Source organism: Anomaloglossus baeobatrachus, chromosome 1, assembly GCF_048569485.1.
Source record: "Anomaloglossus baeobatrachus isolate aAnoBae1 chromosome 1, aAnoBae1.hap1, whole genome shotgun sequence".
NCBI lineage: Eukaryota > Metazoa > Chordata > Amphibia > Anura > Aromobatidae > Anomaloglossus > Anomaloglossus baeobatrachus.
The window spans coordinates 65,067,336-65,084,604 of NC_134353.1; the positions used below are offsets into that span (position 1 = coordinate 65,067,336).

At 49.0% G+C, this 17,269-nt stretch overlaps 1 protein-coding gene across 2 annotated transcripts in view; it reads left to right on the plus strand.

Moving 5' to 3' along the window:
* FAM193A (family with sequence similarity 193 member A) overlaps window positions 1-17,269 on the plus strand; it is a 239,018-nt gene that overhangs the window by 120,747 nt on the left and 101,002 nt on the right. For both annotated transcript variants that reach the window (XM_075346817.1, XM_075346818.1), the window contains one exon: window positions 4,516-4,758. In XM_075346817.1, coding sequence (XP_075202932.1) covers window positions 4,516-4,758 — 243 coding nt within the window. The remainder of the gene's footprint in view (window positions 1-4,515; window positions 4,759-17,269) is intronic.

Here is a 17,269-nt window from a genome sequence, read left to right on the forward strand (position 1 = left end):
TATGAAATTTGCATTTGTCCCTAGGTTTCGTAAATGGATCCATCTGTGATATGCGGCGCCTAGGGCGAAAGTAGTGATAAAATTTCATCTTCATCCTTCCCGCTGGAGATGGGCAACAGACAGGGCTACCCCCTATCTCCAACCCTCTTTGTAAATGGTTGAGACTTTAGCAATCAGGATACACTTGTCATCACTAACCAAGGGAATCGCTATAGCTGACGGGACGGATACCATTGGGCTTTATGTGGACGATATGATTTTTATCCAAACGTAAATTTTCCACTCTTCAAAGATCTAACAAAGCGAGGAGGTGCGACATTACCGGATTTCTTCCTCTATTACGTAGTAGGTCAGCGCTAAACAGTTGGATGACAGGGTCACCATTGCCCAATTTGGACAGCTGTGTAGCAAAGCCAGCAAATACTAACTGCTTATTGGACTTTCTGGAATTAGATAAGCCCTCAGCCCTTAAGATGTTGACCATGCTTAGATTGGCAAAGTTGGTTTGTAGACGAGTTAAGAGTGCTCAAGTTTAGTCTTCTGGCAAAATCATTATTTTCCAGCGCTAGTGTCTGACTTGTCTTCTCGTTTTGGAGCACTTATATTCTTTCATTAATTGACATCTATGACCAGAATGTTCTGTTGTCCTTTGAACCAATGCAATCTAAATATAATATACCAAGGTCCCAATTTTTTTTTAATGCCCTCAGCTCACTTCAGTCACATGTATATAGTCAGCGACTGGGTAGATGGTTATCAGATTTTCCTTTGATAGGAATACTCAAATCACACGTCCTACAGGGTTTCATTTCTGTTTTATACACAAAAGGCAAACTGACTTGGCTTTTTTTTTTTTTTAGATATATGGATTGCCTGTATCAATAATCCCCTACATCCCATAAAATAAATTGCAATTTTCTTTAAAAGGAACACGTCAGGTCCTCTGTCCTCCATTTCAGCAGCATATTGATGCCTGTATGCCCAAATTCCCTCCCTAACCAGCCCTGGATAACACTATTCAATAATATTAGAGGGGTTGTCCACTACTTATACATTGATGACCTATCTTTGGAAAAAGGGCCAAGTAATCGGAGGAACTAACGCCCCAGCGACTAGTCAAGTCCCTAATTAGAATAGGCACAGCGATCTTTATGTATGCCCAAATTCCCTCCCTAACCAGCCCTGTAGAACGCTATTCACTAATATTAAAGAGGTTGACCACTACGTTTACATTGATGGTCTGGGATCTTTAGGATAGGTCATCAATGACACCCCACACCCCCAACCGATCAGCGATTCTTGACGGCGGCAGCAGCAAGCAGCCGGAAATGGTCATTTCCGGAGCTGCTCCATCTTCTTACTGATAGTGGCTGTGGCCGGGTACTGCACATTTGCCTCCAATTGATCTGAATAGGCGGCGACTGTGCAGTACCCGGCCGCGGCCAGTATCAGAAGACTGAGCAGCTTCGGAACTTACCATTTCCAGCTGCCTCCGCCAGCACCGAGAACAGCTGATATGCTAGGTTTCGGACCCCAGACGATCTGAAATTGATGACCTATCCTAAAGATCCCAGGCCATCAATGTAAAAGTAGTGGTCAACCGTGAATAGTGTTACACAGGGCTGGTTAGGGAGGGAATTTGGGCATACATAAAGATCGCTGTTCCTATTCTAATTAGGGTCTTGACTAGTCGCAGGGGCGTTAGTTCCTCCGACTAGTCGGCCCTTTTTCCATCTTATCATGCATCTGTGATCGTGATGACATGATTTCAACAGGCTGGTGCCAGCTCCTGGAAATTTTGCGCATGCGTGCTTTGCTCATTTTGACCGCATCAGTATGCCTTTGAAGCCGGGTGTACGTTTCCCAGCTTCTTTAGTTGCACTGTGCAGACTGGAAGGTCAGAAAACGTGTATGTAAACAGTTTTCCGAACTTCCGGTCATGCATGAGATTTTCAGAAGATGGCGCTGACAGCGGCTCATGGAAATCATGTTCTCACACCCACAGGGGCGTGACAACAAGGAAAAAAATCCCGACTAGTCGGGAACTAACGCCCCTACGACTAGTCAAGGCCGTAATTGGCAAGAGGAAAGCAGAGGTTTATAATTTTTTTTTTTTTTTTTTTTAAACCTTCATATTAGTGAATAACAGTATGCGGCGCTGGTTAGGTTGGGAATTTGGCCATACAGGTATCAATGCTGCTGGGTTGGAGGGCAGAGGGGACCTGACAGGTTCCCTTTAAAGCAATATTGAAGGGATTAAATCAGATGATAAATTGAAGCCAAAAGGCAGTTGATCCACCAGTGTAACAGATGACTGAGCTGAGAAAGGGGCACAATAGCTAATCATTTTTTGGGTTCCTTGCATGTCTGGGTACAAGTCAGAACGTGACAGTCCACTGGGTTATGGGATAACTAGAAAGATAGCTACAGAAATCTATTGGAATAATACCAATGGCCATTATCAATCTTTAGACTATTAATACACACTGGATTGGAGATGAGCAACAGGACCTAGCCTTCGATCTACCAATAGATAATTCCTGATGGCTTCTTCTCCACTTTGATTGTGCCCATTTCATAGATGGATACAATTTGAGACTTAGGCTATGTGCTCACGCATGGGCAAACTCCGACACCCCGGGATCGACAGGACTAATCGGGGTTAAAAACAAAAAAGTTCAGGCCCGGATTTGATTCCAGGTATCTGCCTGGATGCCGGTACCCATATACATCTATGGGGACAAGAATCCGGCACTTAAAAATGGTGGTCGAAGGTATTGTGGGGATAGGAGCAAGTGAAATACTTAACGAGTCTCCAGCTCAGCTGGACCTACTCCTGACGCCGCTCAATCTTCCTCCAGGACCGCTTATTAGCTTCATGCATAGTCACTGCTTTCCCCACGCAACAGCATCTGATTGGCTGCAGTCAGACCCCGCCCCTAGACAGCGTCTGTGATTGGTTTAAATCACAGACCCTTTCTACATGTCTATCGCGGTATAAAAATAAATTGGCGTAGGGTCCCCCCATAGTGTGTTACTCAGCATAGATAAAGCCCCCAGCTGTGCTCTTATCTTGGCTGTGTATCACAGTAACAAGAACCGCATGCGTGGTGTTTATTAAATAAAATAAAATAAAAATGTAATAACTAACATGCGGTCCCCCCAATTTTTATACCCAGTCATGATGGAGCCCGACAGCTGGGGGCTGGTATGCTCAGGCTGGGGAGACCCGTGCTTTTTGGGCCCTCCAGCCTAAAAATAGTAGCCTGCAGCTGCCCAGGATTGTTGCATCCATTAGATGCGACAGTCCCAGCATTATATCCAGCTATTACTGATTTGCCCTGAGGCAGTTGGCAATCATGGTAATAAGGGGTTAATGTCAGCCCACAGCTGCCACTAAACCCTAGATTAGTAATGGGAGGCGTCTGAGACCCCCCATCACTAATCTGGAAGTGAAAGTAAAGCCAAACACCGAAAAAAAATTCTTTATTTGAAATAAGACAAAAAACACCCTCTTTCACCACTTTATTAACCCCCCTCCCCCCAAAACACCCCTTTTGGTTCCTAATCCATAGCCAAGATAAGCGCACAGCTTGAGGCTGCAGCCAGTAGTCGAGGGCTGTATCTGACCTGGGTATCATAATATGGGGGTCCCTAGGCCAATTTTTTTTTTTTTTATACAGCAATAGACCTGCAGACAGTGTGTGTGATTCCAACCAGTCACAGATGCTGTCTGGGAGTGGAGTCTGACTGCAGCCAATCAGATGCCGATGAGTGGGGAGAGCAGTGAAATATGCATGAGGCTAATGAGTGGCCCCAGAAGAAGAGTGGCAGCGGGATCAGTTCCAGCTGAGCCGGAGGTTCGGAAAGTATCCCCCTTTCCCTTCGATCACTATTTTTAAGAGCCAGGTTCTGGTCTTCTTAGACTTATGGGGACCGGCATCCGGGCAGATACTTGGGATCAACTTGGTCCAGAAACATATTTTTTTTTTTTTTTTTTTAATCCCGGTTAGACCTGCCAATCCCGGGTATAACTAAAACGCTGGTCAAAAACACAAAGAATTTACATGCTGCTGCTTTTTTCTGCAACCAAAACTGCAAGGAAATGCATGCAGTTTTGGGCAACAAACTGCACCCAAAAAAAAATGTGGCAAAAACCGCAGCGTGCGCACAGGGCTTTATTTGGCATTTTTCAGAGAGACTGTCCCCACTACCACCTTCCCTGTAGGTTCTTGCTTATCATATTATAAGTGTTGATCTGCTAGGTTTATACTTGAGATACAAATCCCTAGAAAGCTGTTAGAATAGGGAACGTGTTACAAACACTCCTCGTATAAGCCACCGCCTGTCGGTAATTGGTATGCACACTAGTCTTTGCAGCTTCTAATTATGGAGAGTTTAGTGTTGCTGTTTTTATTATCACCTTCTCCAAGAAAAAAATAAGTAAAAAAATAAATAAATGGTAATTTATTTCTTTTATCTGACTGTACACGTCTGTCTGTTCTCTGCTCCCAGGTGCACTTGCGACGACTGCAGTCTGTCTCACATCCTCACGTGTGGTATCATGGATACACCCATTACAGATGATATCCACCTAAACCCGTTACCACTACAAGTAGACGCCACTCCAGATTATCTGTCGGAGATACATCCGCCCAGCATGTCCTCCGCCAGTTCAGGTTCTGGTCCCAGCTCTCCCATCACTATCCAGCAGCATCCAAGGCTGATCCTTGCAGACAACGGATCTGCACCCACATTGTGAGTTCTTACTGTTTCTTCTGTAATTGGTGATAATTAAAATCCACTCATTTTCAGAGTAGACAGGGCTTTTTATATTTTTCTGTTGATGTAAGTGAACTGGGGCTTTTGTTTTTTGTGGGACAAGATGTTTAAATGATGTTGATTAGCTCAAAAAATTCCTAAAAGATAAACTAAAAAATAATTTGCTATTTGTGTTTTTTATTATTATTATTATTATTTTATTTTATCATTATTTTAATTTTATTATTCTTATTATTCTTATTCTTATTATTCTTATTATTCGTATTATTATTATTATTATTATTATTATTATTATTTTTTTATTTTATAATTTCAAATGATTTTAAAGTATTATTATTTTAAATTATAATTTACTATTATCTTATGGTTTGTTTAAGTTATTATTTTAAATATTATTTTAAATTATTTATTATTATTATTATTATAGTTTAATCTCCATATTGCTACTTCTACTGAAAAATAAGTAATGACTTATGGATGAACAGGTTCTCCTGCATGGTTTGCTTATGTTGAACAACAAATGGGCAGTTTAAAAGATCCAGTAAAGCACATTAAATAAGCTAAACCTTTTCACTGGCATATCTGTTCCAAAGCCCTACACTTCTAGGTCCTCCCTTCACTCAAATAACTTTTTCAGGTGGATACATGAATGGCTCCTTCCTCTTCCCAACCTTTTTTATCCTGGTCCTCTTATACCCCACTGTACTTCAGATACATTTAACAGGGTTGCTGTTGAATCTGAGCTTCTAAGTTCCAAGGACTGTGTTGTCCAGACCAAGCTGAAGTCCCGTAAATTGTAATCTGCAAAAATGGTGTGTTTATTACTAAGGTGCCAACAAGAAACATCTCATGCTGGGTAAAACCAGTGAGCTGTCTCAAGACTATCGCAACCTTATTGTTGCAAAACACTTATATTGGTTACTGAATAATTTTCAGAACTACTGAAGGTTCCAGTGAGCACTGTTGGGGTCATTATCCAGAAGTAGACAGAAAAATCATTTGATCATAAGCCGGCCACAACCAAGTGCTACCAGCAAGATTTCCGACAGAGGAATAAAAAGTGCTATCAGAAGCATTGTCAAAGAGCCAAGAACCACCTGTTGAGAACTAAAGAAAGACCTGGAATCAGCAGGTACAATTGTTTCAAAGAAAAGAATGTCATGCACTTGCCCTCCATGGCCTGTATGCACAATCACCATGCAAGATCCATTGCTGAACAAAAAGCATGTTCAAAAGCATTAAACATTCGCTCAACAACATTTAGACAAGCCTGTGAAATACTGGGATAGTGGTTGGGACAAAATGAAATTCTTCTGGATGCCATAATACACTGTGGAGGCCAAAAGGCAAATCACCCCCAAAACACCATACAGACAGTAAAGTGTGTTGGTGGGATCATCATGGCATTGGGCTGTTTTTCAGCATTCTGCACTGGCAAACTTCATGTAATTGAAGGAAGAATGAGTGGACAATGGTACCTAAAAATTCTACCAGGACAATGACTATAAATCAAGGGTGGATTTTTCAGCAAGACAATGATCCCAAACACACAAGGAAACTCATTTAGTTTCAGAGAAAGAGAAAATAAAGCTACTAGAATGGCTGAGCCGATCACCTGACCTGAATCAAATAGAAAATATTTGGAAAGAACAAAGCTCAGAGTTCATAAGAGCCCACAGGACCTTCAGGATTTAAAGCGTGTCTGTGTGGAAGAATGGCCCAAAACCACACCTGAGCAATGCAGGCGACTAGTCTCTCCATTCAGGAAGTGTCTTGAAGCTTCATCACCAAAAAAGGCTTTTGTACAAATTATCAAATTTCAGCAAGTGTGCTCAGTACTTTTTTTTTTTTTTTTTTTTTTTCTTTTTCCTGTTCTTTCTCATTACACATTAATGAAAATCTAAGGTTTGATTTCTTTTGTCTGTATAGATTGGATGGGTTTCCAACAGCGCTCACTGGAACCTTTTAATAGTTTAGAAATTCTTCTGTAACCAATGCCATCGGTATGTTTTGCAACAATAAGGATTCTAAGGTCTTGAGATAGCTCGCTGGTTTTGCCCATCATGAAATGTTTCTTGTGTGGCACCTTATTAATGAGACACCTTTTTAATAGGCCATCAGTTCTAAAAGCTTATTTTTCACAAAGTTGCAGGATTCATTTCTAATTACTAATAGATTTTGTGTGTTCAGTACTTTTTTCATTAATACACACAACTTAAAGGGAACCTGTCACCAGTTTTTTGCCGTATAAGCTGCGTCCACCACCACTGGGCTCTTATACACAGCATTCTAACATGCTGTATATAAGAGCCTAGACCGCTGTGTAGAACATAAAGAACACTTTATAATACTCACCAAAACCGGTCGCTGCGGTGGATGGGGCTCAAATGGGTGTCTTTGTCCTCCGGTGCCGACGCTTCCTCTTTCGGCCATCTTTTTCCTCCTTCTGAAGCCTATGTGCATGACGCGTCTACGTCATACATACTTGCCGGTCCCGCGCATGCGCACTACAATACTTAAATCTGCCCTGCGCAGGACCTGAATGCCGGCAAGTGTGTATGACGTCGGACGCGTCATGCACCGCGGCTTCAGAAGATGGAGGACAAAGATGGCTGAAAGAGAAGGTGCCGACACCGGAGGACGAAGATGCCCGTTTCAGCCACATGCACCGCAGCAACCCGTTTAGGTGAGTATTATAAAGTGTTTGTTATACTCCCGGCCTGGGCTCTTATATACGGCATGTTAGAATCTTGTATATAAGAGCTCGGTGGTGGTGGCCGCAGCTTATGGGGAAAAAACGGATAACAGGTTACCTTTAATTCATGGATATTATTGGTTTCTTCAGCGCTCTATTGGGAGACCCAGACGATTGGGGTATAGCTACTGCCCTCCGGAGGCCACACAAAGCACTACACTAAAAAGTGCAAGGCCCCTCCCCTTCTGGCTATACCCCCCCGTGGTATCACGGGTTCTCCAGTTTTCAAGCTTTGTGCGAAGGAGGTCAGACATCCACGCATAGCTCCACAGATTTTAGTCAGCAGTAGCTGCTGACTATTTCGGATGGAAGAAAAGAGGGCCCATATAGGGCCCCCAGCATGCTCCCTTCTCACCCGTGGATGGTGTTGTAAGGTTGAGGTACCTATTGCTGGTACAGGGGCTGGAGCCCCACATGCTGTTTTCCTTCCACATCCCCTTGTAGGGCTCTGTGGAAGTGGGATCCTGCCGGCCTCTAAGCTCTGACGCCGGGCTCCATCCACAGACCCAGTTGAACCTGATGGATACGGAGCAGGAGTACAATCAGGGACATGGCCCTGCATCATACAGGTACTCTGTGTCCCCGGCAGGCACAGACACACTCCGGGCTGGCTGGGTGTTGTAGTGCGCCGGGGACCGTAACGTTGGAGTTAGTGTTCCTACAGTTTACTGGGGGACTTTGTGTTGTGGGAACGCAGCGCCGACCCCCACTGGACCGGGCGGCGCTGCTGTGACTTGTGGTGCGCCGGGGACACGCCGACCGCGCTTTTACGGCGGCGGCGTTTATAAATCCAGTCCCCGGCTTTTGCGGCCTAGCTCCGCTTCGTTCCCGCCCCCACCCTGTCAATCAGGGTAGGGGAGAGACGCTGTTTCGCAGCAGCGACGAGGGCTGGAGCCTGATTTACATGCTCCAGCCCTCTCACTAGGCACAGAGGGAAGCAGGCTTCCCGCTCTTAGTCAGGAACGCCCAGGGCCCGCCCCCCCTCCTCTCCCAGGACGCCGGCAGCCATTACATGCAGTCTGGCTGGAGGAAGGACGCAAGGCTCTGGGAGACCTGGACTAGGGGGCTTTTGGAGAACACACACCCGCTCTTAATCGGGCGGTAAGCGGCATTTCAGCTGGCCCCTCTAGTGCCTCAGTGTGTATTGGTGTACTGTGTCACCAGATATATATATTTAGTTATTTCTTGCACTGTGAGGTCGCTTCCTGGCTAGACCCCAGATCGCTCTGAGGAGGCAGCAACATGTCATCCACAAAACGCAAGGCTGCCAAGGCTAGGGCTGTGTACACTGCGTGTGCTGCATGTGGGGCTGCTCTACCAGCAGGTTCCAAAGACCCCCATTGTGTGCAATGCTCAGATCCGGTGCTGCTTCGCCAGCCGGAGTCCGGAGGGGTAGTGACCCAGGCTGAGACGCTTGTAAGTCCTGCCCCGGTGTCAGGGACAGACTTTGCAGTTTTTGCTGATGGAATGTCTGTGACTATGGCAAAGATCCTTGAAACTTTGCAATCCATGTCTGGGGCTCAGTCTATGGACACGGCGAGGTCTCTGTCCTCTAATCCCCCTCAGTTGGAATTAGTCCAGACTGCAAGGGGGTCCCCGGCTTCCCAGGCTGAGTATTATGACTCAGATGATAGCCCCAGCCACCCTAAGCGAGCTCGCTGGGAAAGACCCTCAACGTCATCACACTGCTCAGGGTCTCAGCGCAATCAGTCGCCCTGTGATGCGTCTGAAGAGAGTGATCAGGAGTCTTATCCTGGAACCCCTCTCAATCTGGATACCCCGGATGGGGACGCCATGGTAAACGATCTTATCTCAGCCATCAATAGACTGTTGGATATTTCTCCCCCAGCTCCTTCTGCAGAGGAGGCAGCTGCAGAGCAGGAGAAGTTTCGTTTCCTCTATCCCAAGCGTAAATTGAGTGCTTTCTTGGATCACTCTGACTTCAGAGAATCAATCCAGAAACACGACGCTCATCCAGAAAGGCGTTTCTCTAAACGTTCTAAGGATACACGTTTTCCTTTCCCCCCTGATGTGGTCAAGCGCTGGACCCAGTGTCCAAAAGTAGACCCCCCGATTTCCAAACTTGCAGCTAGATCCATAGTTGCAGTGGAGGATGGCGCTTCACTTAAGGATGCCAATGACAGACAGATGGACCTTTGGTTAAAATCTGTCTATGAAGCTATCGGCGCGTCGTTTGCTCCAGCATTCGCAGCCGTATGGGCACTCCAAGCTATTTCAGCTGGTTTAGCAAAAGTGGATGCTATCATACATCCAGCGGCGCCGCAAGTGGCGTCCCTTACCTCGCAGATGTCTGCGTTTGCGTCTTACGCTATCAATGCGGTCCTAGAATCTACCAGCCGCACCTCAATGGCGTCCGCCAATTCGGTAGTTTTGCGCAGAGCCTTGTGGTTAAAGGACTGGAAAGCAGATGCTGGTTCCAAAAAATGTTTAACCAGCTTGCCTTTATCTAGAGATAGACTGTTTGGCGAGCCATTGGCTGACATCATTAAACAGTCCAAGGGTAAAGACTTTTCCTTACCCCAGCCCAGATCAAGCAAACCTCAGCAGAAAAAATGGCAGCAGAGGTTTCAGTCCTTTCGAGGTTCGGGCAAGACACAATTCTCCTCGTCCAAAGGGACTCAGAGGACGCAAAGAGTCTCAGATTCCTGGCGGGCTCACGCACGCCCCAAGAAAGCAAATGGAGGAACCGCTTCCAAAGCGGCTACCTCATGACTTCCAGCCCCCCCCCTCCGCATCTCCGGTTGGGGGCAGGCTCTCCCGCTTTTCCGACATTTGGACGTCACAGGTCAAAGACCGGTGGGTGACAAACATTTTGTCTCGCGGGTACAGAATCGAGTTCAGTTCTCGTCCTCCAGCTCGGTTCTTCAGAACCTCCCCACATCCAGACCGAGCAGATGCCCTGCTGCAGGCGGTGGACTCCCTAAGAGCGGAAGGAGTAGTGGTTCCTGTACCGCCTCAGGAACAAGGGCGAGGGTTTTACTCCAATCTCTTTGTGGTTCCAAAAAAGGACGGCTCGTTCCGTCCTGTTCTGGATCTAAAGCTGCTCAACAAACATGTGCACGCCAGACGGTTCCGGATGGAAACCCTCCGCTCTGTCGTTGCCTCAATGTCTCAAGGAGACTTCCTTGCCTCAATAGACATCAAAGATGCTTATCTCCACGTGCCAATTGCTACAGAACATCAACGTTTTCTACGTTTTGTGATAGGAAACGACCATCTTCAGTTCGTAGCTCTGCCATTCGGTCTGGCGACAGCCCCCCGGGTCTTCACCAAGGTCATGGCGGCGGTGGTAGCAGTCTTGCACTCTCAGGGACACTCGGTGATCCCTTACCTAGACGATCTACTTGTCAAGGCACCCTCTCAAGAGGCATGCCAACTCAGTCTACATGCTACGCTGGAGACTCTACAGACGTTCGGATGGATCATCAACTTTCCAAAGTCGAATCTGTCACCGTCACAGTCGCTAACGTATCTTGGCATGGAGTTTCATACTCGAGCAGCGAGAGTGAAGCTTCCGCTGAACAAGCAGCGGTCCCTACAGACAGGGGTGCAATCCCTCCTTCAAGGCCAGTCGCACCCCTTACGGCGCCTCATGCACTTCCTCGGGAAGATGGTGGCAGCCATGGAAGCAGTTCCCTTTGCGCAGTTTCATCTGCGCCCACTTCAATGGGACATTCTCCGCCAATGGGACGGGAAGTCAACGTCCCTGGACAGGAAAGTCTCTCTTTCCCAGACGGCCAAGGACTCTCTACAATGGTGGCTCCTTCCCACCTCATTGTCTCAGGGAAGATCCTTCCTGCCCCCATCCTGGGCAGTGGTCACGACAGATGCGAGTCTGTCAGGGTGGGGAGCAGTGTTTCTCCACCACAGGGCCCAGGGGACGTGGACTCCGCAGGAGTCCACCCTTCAGATCAATGTTCTGGAAATCAGGGCAGTGTATCTTGCCCTACTGGCCTTCCAACAGTGGCTGGAAGGAAAGCAGATCCGAATCCAGTCGGACAACTCCACAGCGGTGGCATACATCAATCACCAAGGAGGGACGCGCAGTCGGCAAGCATTCCAAGAAGTCCGGCGCATTCTAATGTGGGTGGAGGACACAGCCTCCACCATATCCGCGGTTCACATCCCAGGCGTAGAAAACTGGGAAGCAGACTTCCTCAGTCGCCAGGGCATGGACGCAGGGGAGTGGTCCCTTCACCCGGACGTGTTTCAGGAAATCTGTCGCCGATGGGGAGTGCCGGACGTCGACCTAATGGCGTCCCGGCACAACAACAAGGTCCCGGCATTCATGGCGAGGTCGCGCGATCAAAGAGCTCTGGCGGCAGACGCATTAGTTCAAGATTGGTCGCAGTTTCGGCTCCCATACGTCTTCCCACCTCTGGCACTCTTGCCCAGAGTGTTACGCAAGATCAGATCCGATTGCAGCCGCGTCATACTCGTCGCCCCAGACTGGCCGAGGAGATCGTGGTATCCGGATCTGTGCCATCTCACGGTCGGTCGACCGTGGTTACTGCCAGACCGACCAGACTTACTGTCCCAAGGGCCGTTTTTCCATCAGAATTCTGCGGCCCTGAACCTGACTGTGTGGCCATTGAGTCCTGGATCCTAGCGTCCGCAGGATTATCTCAAGGAGTCGTAGCCACAATGAGACAAGCTAGGAAGTCAACGTCTGCTAAGATCTACCACAGAACGTGGAAGATTTTCTTATCCTGGTGCTCTGCACAGAGAGTATCCCCTTGGCCATTTGCATTGCCTACCTTTCTTTCCTTCCTGCAATCGGGGTTGGAAAAGGGCTTGTCGCTCAGCTCCCTTAAAGGGCAAGTCTCGGCACTATCCGTGTTTTTTCAGAAGCGTCTAGCACGTCTTCCTAAGGTGCGCACGTTCCTGCAGGGGGTCTGTCATATTGTGCCCCCGTACAGGCGGCCGTTAGATCCATGGGATCTGAACAGGGTACTAGTTGCTCTCCAGAAGCCGCCTTTCGAGCCTCTGAAGGAAGTTTCCTTTTCTCGCCTGTCACAGAAAGTGGCGTTTCTTGTTGCGATCACATCGCTTCGGCGAGTGTCGGAGCTGGCAGCTCTGTCATCCAAGGCTCCCTTCCTGGTGTTCCACCAGGACAAGGTAGTGCTGCGCCCCATTCCGGAGTTTCTCCCTAAGGTCGTATCCTCGTTTCATCTTAATCAGGATATATCCTTGCCTTCCTTTTGTCCTCATCCGGTTCACCGGTATGAAAAGGACTTACGTTTGCTAGATCTGGTGAGAGCACTCAGAATCTACATTTCCCGCACGGCGCCCATGCGCCGTTCCGATGCACTTTTTGTCCTTGTCGCTGGTCCGCGCAAGGGGTTGCAGGCTTCTAAAGCCACCCTGGCTCGATGGATCAAAGAACCAATTCTAGAGGCTTACCGTTCTGCGGGGCTTCCGGTTCCTTCAGGGCTAAAAGCCCACTCAACCAGAGCCGTGGGTGCGTCCTGGGCATTACGACACCAGGCTTCGGCTCAACAAGTGTGCCAGGCAGCTACCTGGTCGAGTCTGCACACTTTCACCAAGCATTATCAGGTGCATACCTATGCTTCGGCGGATGCCAGCTTAGGTAGAAGAGTCCTGCAGGCGGCAGTGACACCCCCGTAGGGGAGGGCTGTTTTGCAGCTCTAACATGAGGTATCTCTTTACCCACCCAGGGACAGCTTTTGGACGTCCCAATCGTCTGGGTCTCCCAATAGAGCGCTGAAGAAGAAGGGAATTTTGTTACTTACCGTAAATTCCTTTTCTTCTAGCTCTTATTGGGAGACCCAGCACCCGCCCTGTTGTCCTTCGGGATTTTTTTGTTGTTTGCGGGTACACATGTTGTTCATGTTGAACGGTTTTTCAGTTCTCCGACGTTATTCGGAGTTAATTTGTTTAAACCAGTTATTGGCTTCCTCCTTCTTGCTTTGGCACTAAAACTGGAGAACCCGTGATACCACGGGGGGGTATAGCCAGAAGGGGAGGGGCCTTGCACTTTTTAGTGTAGTGCTTTGTGTGGCCTCCGGAGGGCAGTAGCTATACCCCAATCGTCTGGGTCTCCCAATAAGAGCTAGAAGAAAAGGAATTTACGGTAAGTAACAAAATTCCCTTCTTTATTTCTTTCACTGTGGATTGGATGGGTTGTTACCATCATCTGTTGAGAAATTCATGTCAATAGCACCTGTAGAAATATATTAACTTAAAAAATTGTTGATGTGTTCAATACTTATTTTCTTTATCGTTCCTATGGGAGACCCAAGACATTGGGTGTATAGCTTCTGCCTCCGGAGGACACACAAAGTACTACACTCAAAAGTGTAGCTCCTCCCTCAGATCTTATACACCCCCTGGAGAACCAGATCTAGCCAGTTTATCGCTTTGTGTTCAGGAGGCATACATCCACACATGCATTCTCATCTGATTTTTCATTTTTGGAAAGAGTTTGAAGAAAAGCGGGTCCAAGCCTGGACTCCTGGCATGTCCCTTCTCACCCCACTGTGTCGGCGATGCTGTTAAGGTTGATTCCAAGGCTGGAGCCTTACATGCCGTGCTCCTTCACCATCCCTCCGGGGCTCTGGCTTGAAGTAAAAGCCAGCACGGTTCTCCATGCTTGGCAGGAGACCGGTCTCCATCTGCAGCCCTTCAGGATCCTGCTGGACCGGAGCACTCATCCCCAGGGACTTGGAACCCTGCGTCTCAGCAAGCTAAGTACCTGAGACGTTTATATATGGGGGTCCCTTGTACTTTATTGTTGTGGGAGAGTGTGCTGAGTGATTTTTATGACATTTCCGGCGGGTTCTCTGGCTGTCGACCTGAGAACCGCGCCGAGGGTGCCTGCGCGCCGGCCGCACCGCTCAAATTTAGGCCCCGGCTTCGCCGGAGGCCTACTTTCGGTTTCACTGCCCTCGCATGTCATTCATGCAGAGGGACAGCGCAGCTCCGCCCAGCGGCCGTTCTACAAAGGGGAGAGACAATCCTCACTGGGTACATGTCTCCTCCCCTGTAAGTCTCTATGGCCCTCCAGATCCCGCTCTCAGAGTGAGTCCCGCCCCCTCTCTTCGCTCCGGCGGCCATTTTCTCAGCGTTTTTCCCTGCGATCACCACTGGTCTGCAGCATCCCTGCTGAGGTGCTTGGGGGTCCGGGCTTCGGGATCTGGAGGGCACACAAACCGCTCCAGCGGTCTGGTAAGCCACAACCTCCGGTTGTGGACCTTCTGTATATACCCTCTGAGGGTCATTCTGGCAGAGCCCCCACTCCAGCAGCATGTCTCACACGAGCAAGGCTCCAAAGCTGTATTCAGTATGCACTGCATGTAAGCTCCTACTGCCTGAACCGAGCACCTATCCACATTGTGATGCCTGCTCTAACCTGATGATGCCTCAGCCTGGAATCGTACCCCCGGGGGTCTCTCCGGCTGCTCCGGCTCCTGTGGCTGAACCCCCGGCTTGGGTAGAATCCTTATCTAGGTCTATCTCCCAGTCTTTTGCCGACTCCATGGGACAGCTGTCCAGGACTTTGCTGAACATGCATCAGCCCCCTTCACAGGGTGCCTCTGCTGCTAGGGCTCTCTCAGCGGAGCTCACAGAGGATTCATCATCTGGTCCCAGACCCCGTCCTCCTAAGAAGAGACGCAGGGCTCCATCTCCTTCCTCGTCCCGCGGCTCTGTTTCAGGAGCTGACTCGCGGGACGAGGAGGATGCCTTTACAGGGGGCTCGGAGGCTAACTCCATGTGCCCCATTGATCTGTCCGAAACTGACTCAGATGTTAGTGATTTGATTGCGTCCATTAATTCTGTACTGGATCTCAATCCGCCAGTATCAGAAGAGCAACCCTCTCTCACAGAAAAGCACCAGTTTACCTCGCCTAAGAGGACAAAGAGTGTGTTCTTTAACCACTCCAGTTTTCAGGCCGCTGTGACCAAGCCTAGGGCCTGTCCTGACAAACGCTTCCCAAAGCGCGGTTCTGACGACCATTTTCCCTTTCCACCTGAGGTGGTCAAGGAGTGGGCTCATTCACCAAAGGTAGACCCCCCGGTGTCTAGACTCTCAGCCCGGACCATTGTATCAGTGGCTGATGGCACCTCTCTTAAGGATTCCACTGACCGCCAGGTCGACCTTCTGGCCAAATCTGTATATGAGGCGGCAGGGGCCTCGTTCTCCCCAACTTTTGCAGCAGTGTGGGCTCTCAAAGCCATCTCTGCTTCTCTAGAGGAGATGCATTCCCTCGCCAGGGAACCTATGCCCGAAATGGTTACCTTAACTTCCCAAGCTTCAGCTTTTTAATCCTATGCCATGTCTGCCATGCTGGAGGCTTCTCACCGCACTGCGGTGGCTTCGGCTAATTCCCTCGCTATCCGCAGGATCCTGTGGCTTCGAGAGTGGAAGGCAGATGCTTCCTCAAAGAAGTTCCTTGCTGGACTCCCTTTTGCTGGGTCCAGGCTGTTCGGTGAACAGCTGGATGAAATTATTAAGGAGGCTACTGGCGGGAAGAGTACTTCCATGCCACAAACCAAAACCAGGAAACCTGTCCAGGGTAGGAATCAGTCGAGGTTTCGTTCCTTTCGTTCCTCCAACTGGTCGTCCTCTAAGCCCTCGGCCTCGTCCACTAACTCAGCCAAGGACCAAAAATCCAGCTGGCGCACAAAAGCGCGTCCACAGAAGACTGCAGGAGCTGCTGCCACTAAGGCAGCCTCCTCGTGACTATCTGTCCGCGCCAGCAACGTCCTTAGTCGGTAGCAGGCTCTCCCACTTTGGCGACGTGTGGTTTCAACACGTCTCCGATCAGTGGGTGCGGGATATCATCTCCCACGGCTACAGGATAGAATTCTCTTCCAGCCCGCCAAACAGATTTTTTCTGTCAACTCCCCCCTGCTCCAAGGCTGCCGCCTTCTCTCAGGCCGTGGCATCCCTGCAGGCCAACGGAGTAATTGTACCGGTTCCCGCCCGGGAACGGTTCAGAGGTTTCTACTCAAATCTCTTCCTAGTCCCCAAAAAGGACTGTTCCTTCCGGCCCATCCTGGATCTCAAGCTTCTCAACAAGCATGTTCAGGTGCGGCATTTTCGCATGGAGTCTCTGCGATCAGTCATTGCCTCAATGACCCAAGGGGATTTCCTGGCATCCATCGACATCAGAGATGCCTATCTGCATGTGCCAATTGCAGTTTCACACCAGCGTTGGCTACGTTTTGCAATCGGAGAGGAACATTTCCAATTCGTGGCTCTCCCCTTCGGGTTAGCCACGGCCCCTCGAGTATTCACCAAGGTCATGGCAGCAGTGGTTGCGGTTCTGCACCTCCAGGGGTTGGCAGTGATTCCTTACCTGGACGACCTTCTAGTCAAGGCTTCATCCAGCGCAGACTGTCAGCGGAGTGTCTCGCTCACTCTCGCCACTCTAGCCCAATTTGGGTGGCTTGTCAATCTGCCCAAATCCACTCTGACTCCGACCCAGAGGCTCACGTACCTAGGGATGCAGTTTGAGACTCTGCCGGCACTTGTGAAGCTGCCCTTAATCAAACAGCAGTCCCTCCAACTGGCGGTGCGCTCTCTGCTGAGGCCCCGCCGTTATTCCATCATGCACCTAATGCAGGTGCTGGGTCAGATGGTGGCGTCAATGGAGGCTGTTCCCTTTGCCCAGTTCCATCTGCATCCACTGCAGCTGGACATTCTCCGCTGTTGGGACAAGCGGCCTTCCTTCTTGCACAGGTTAG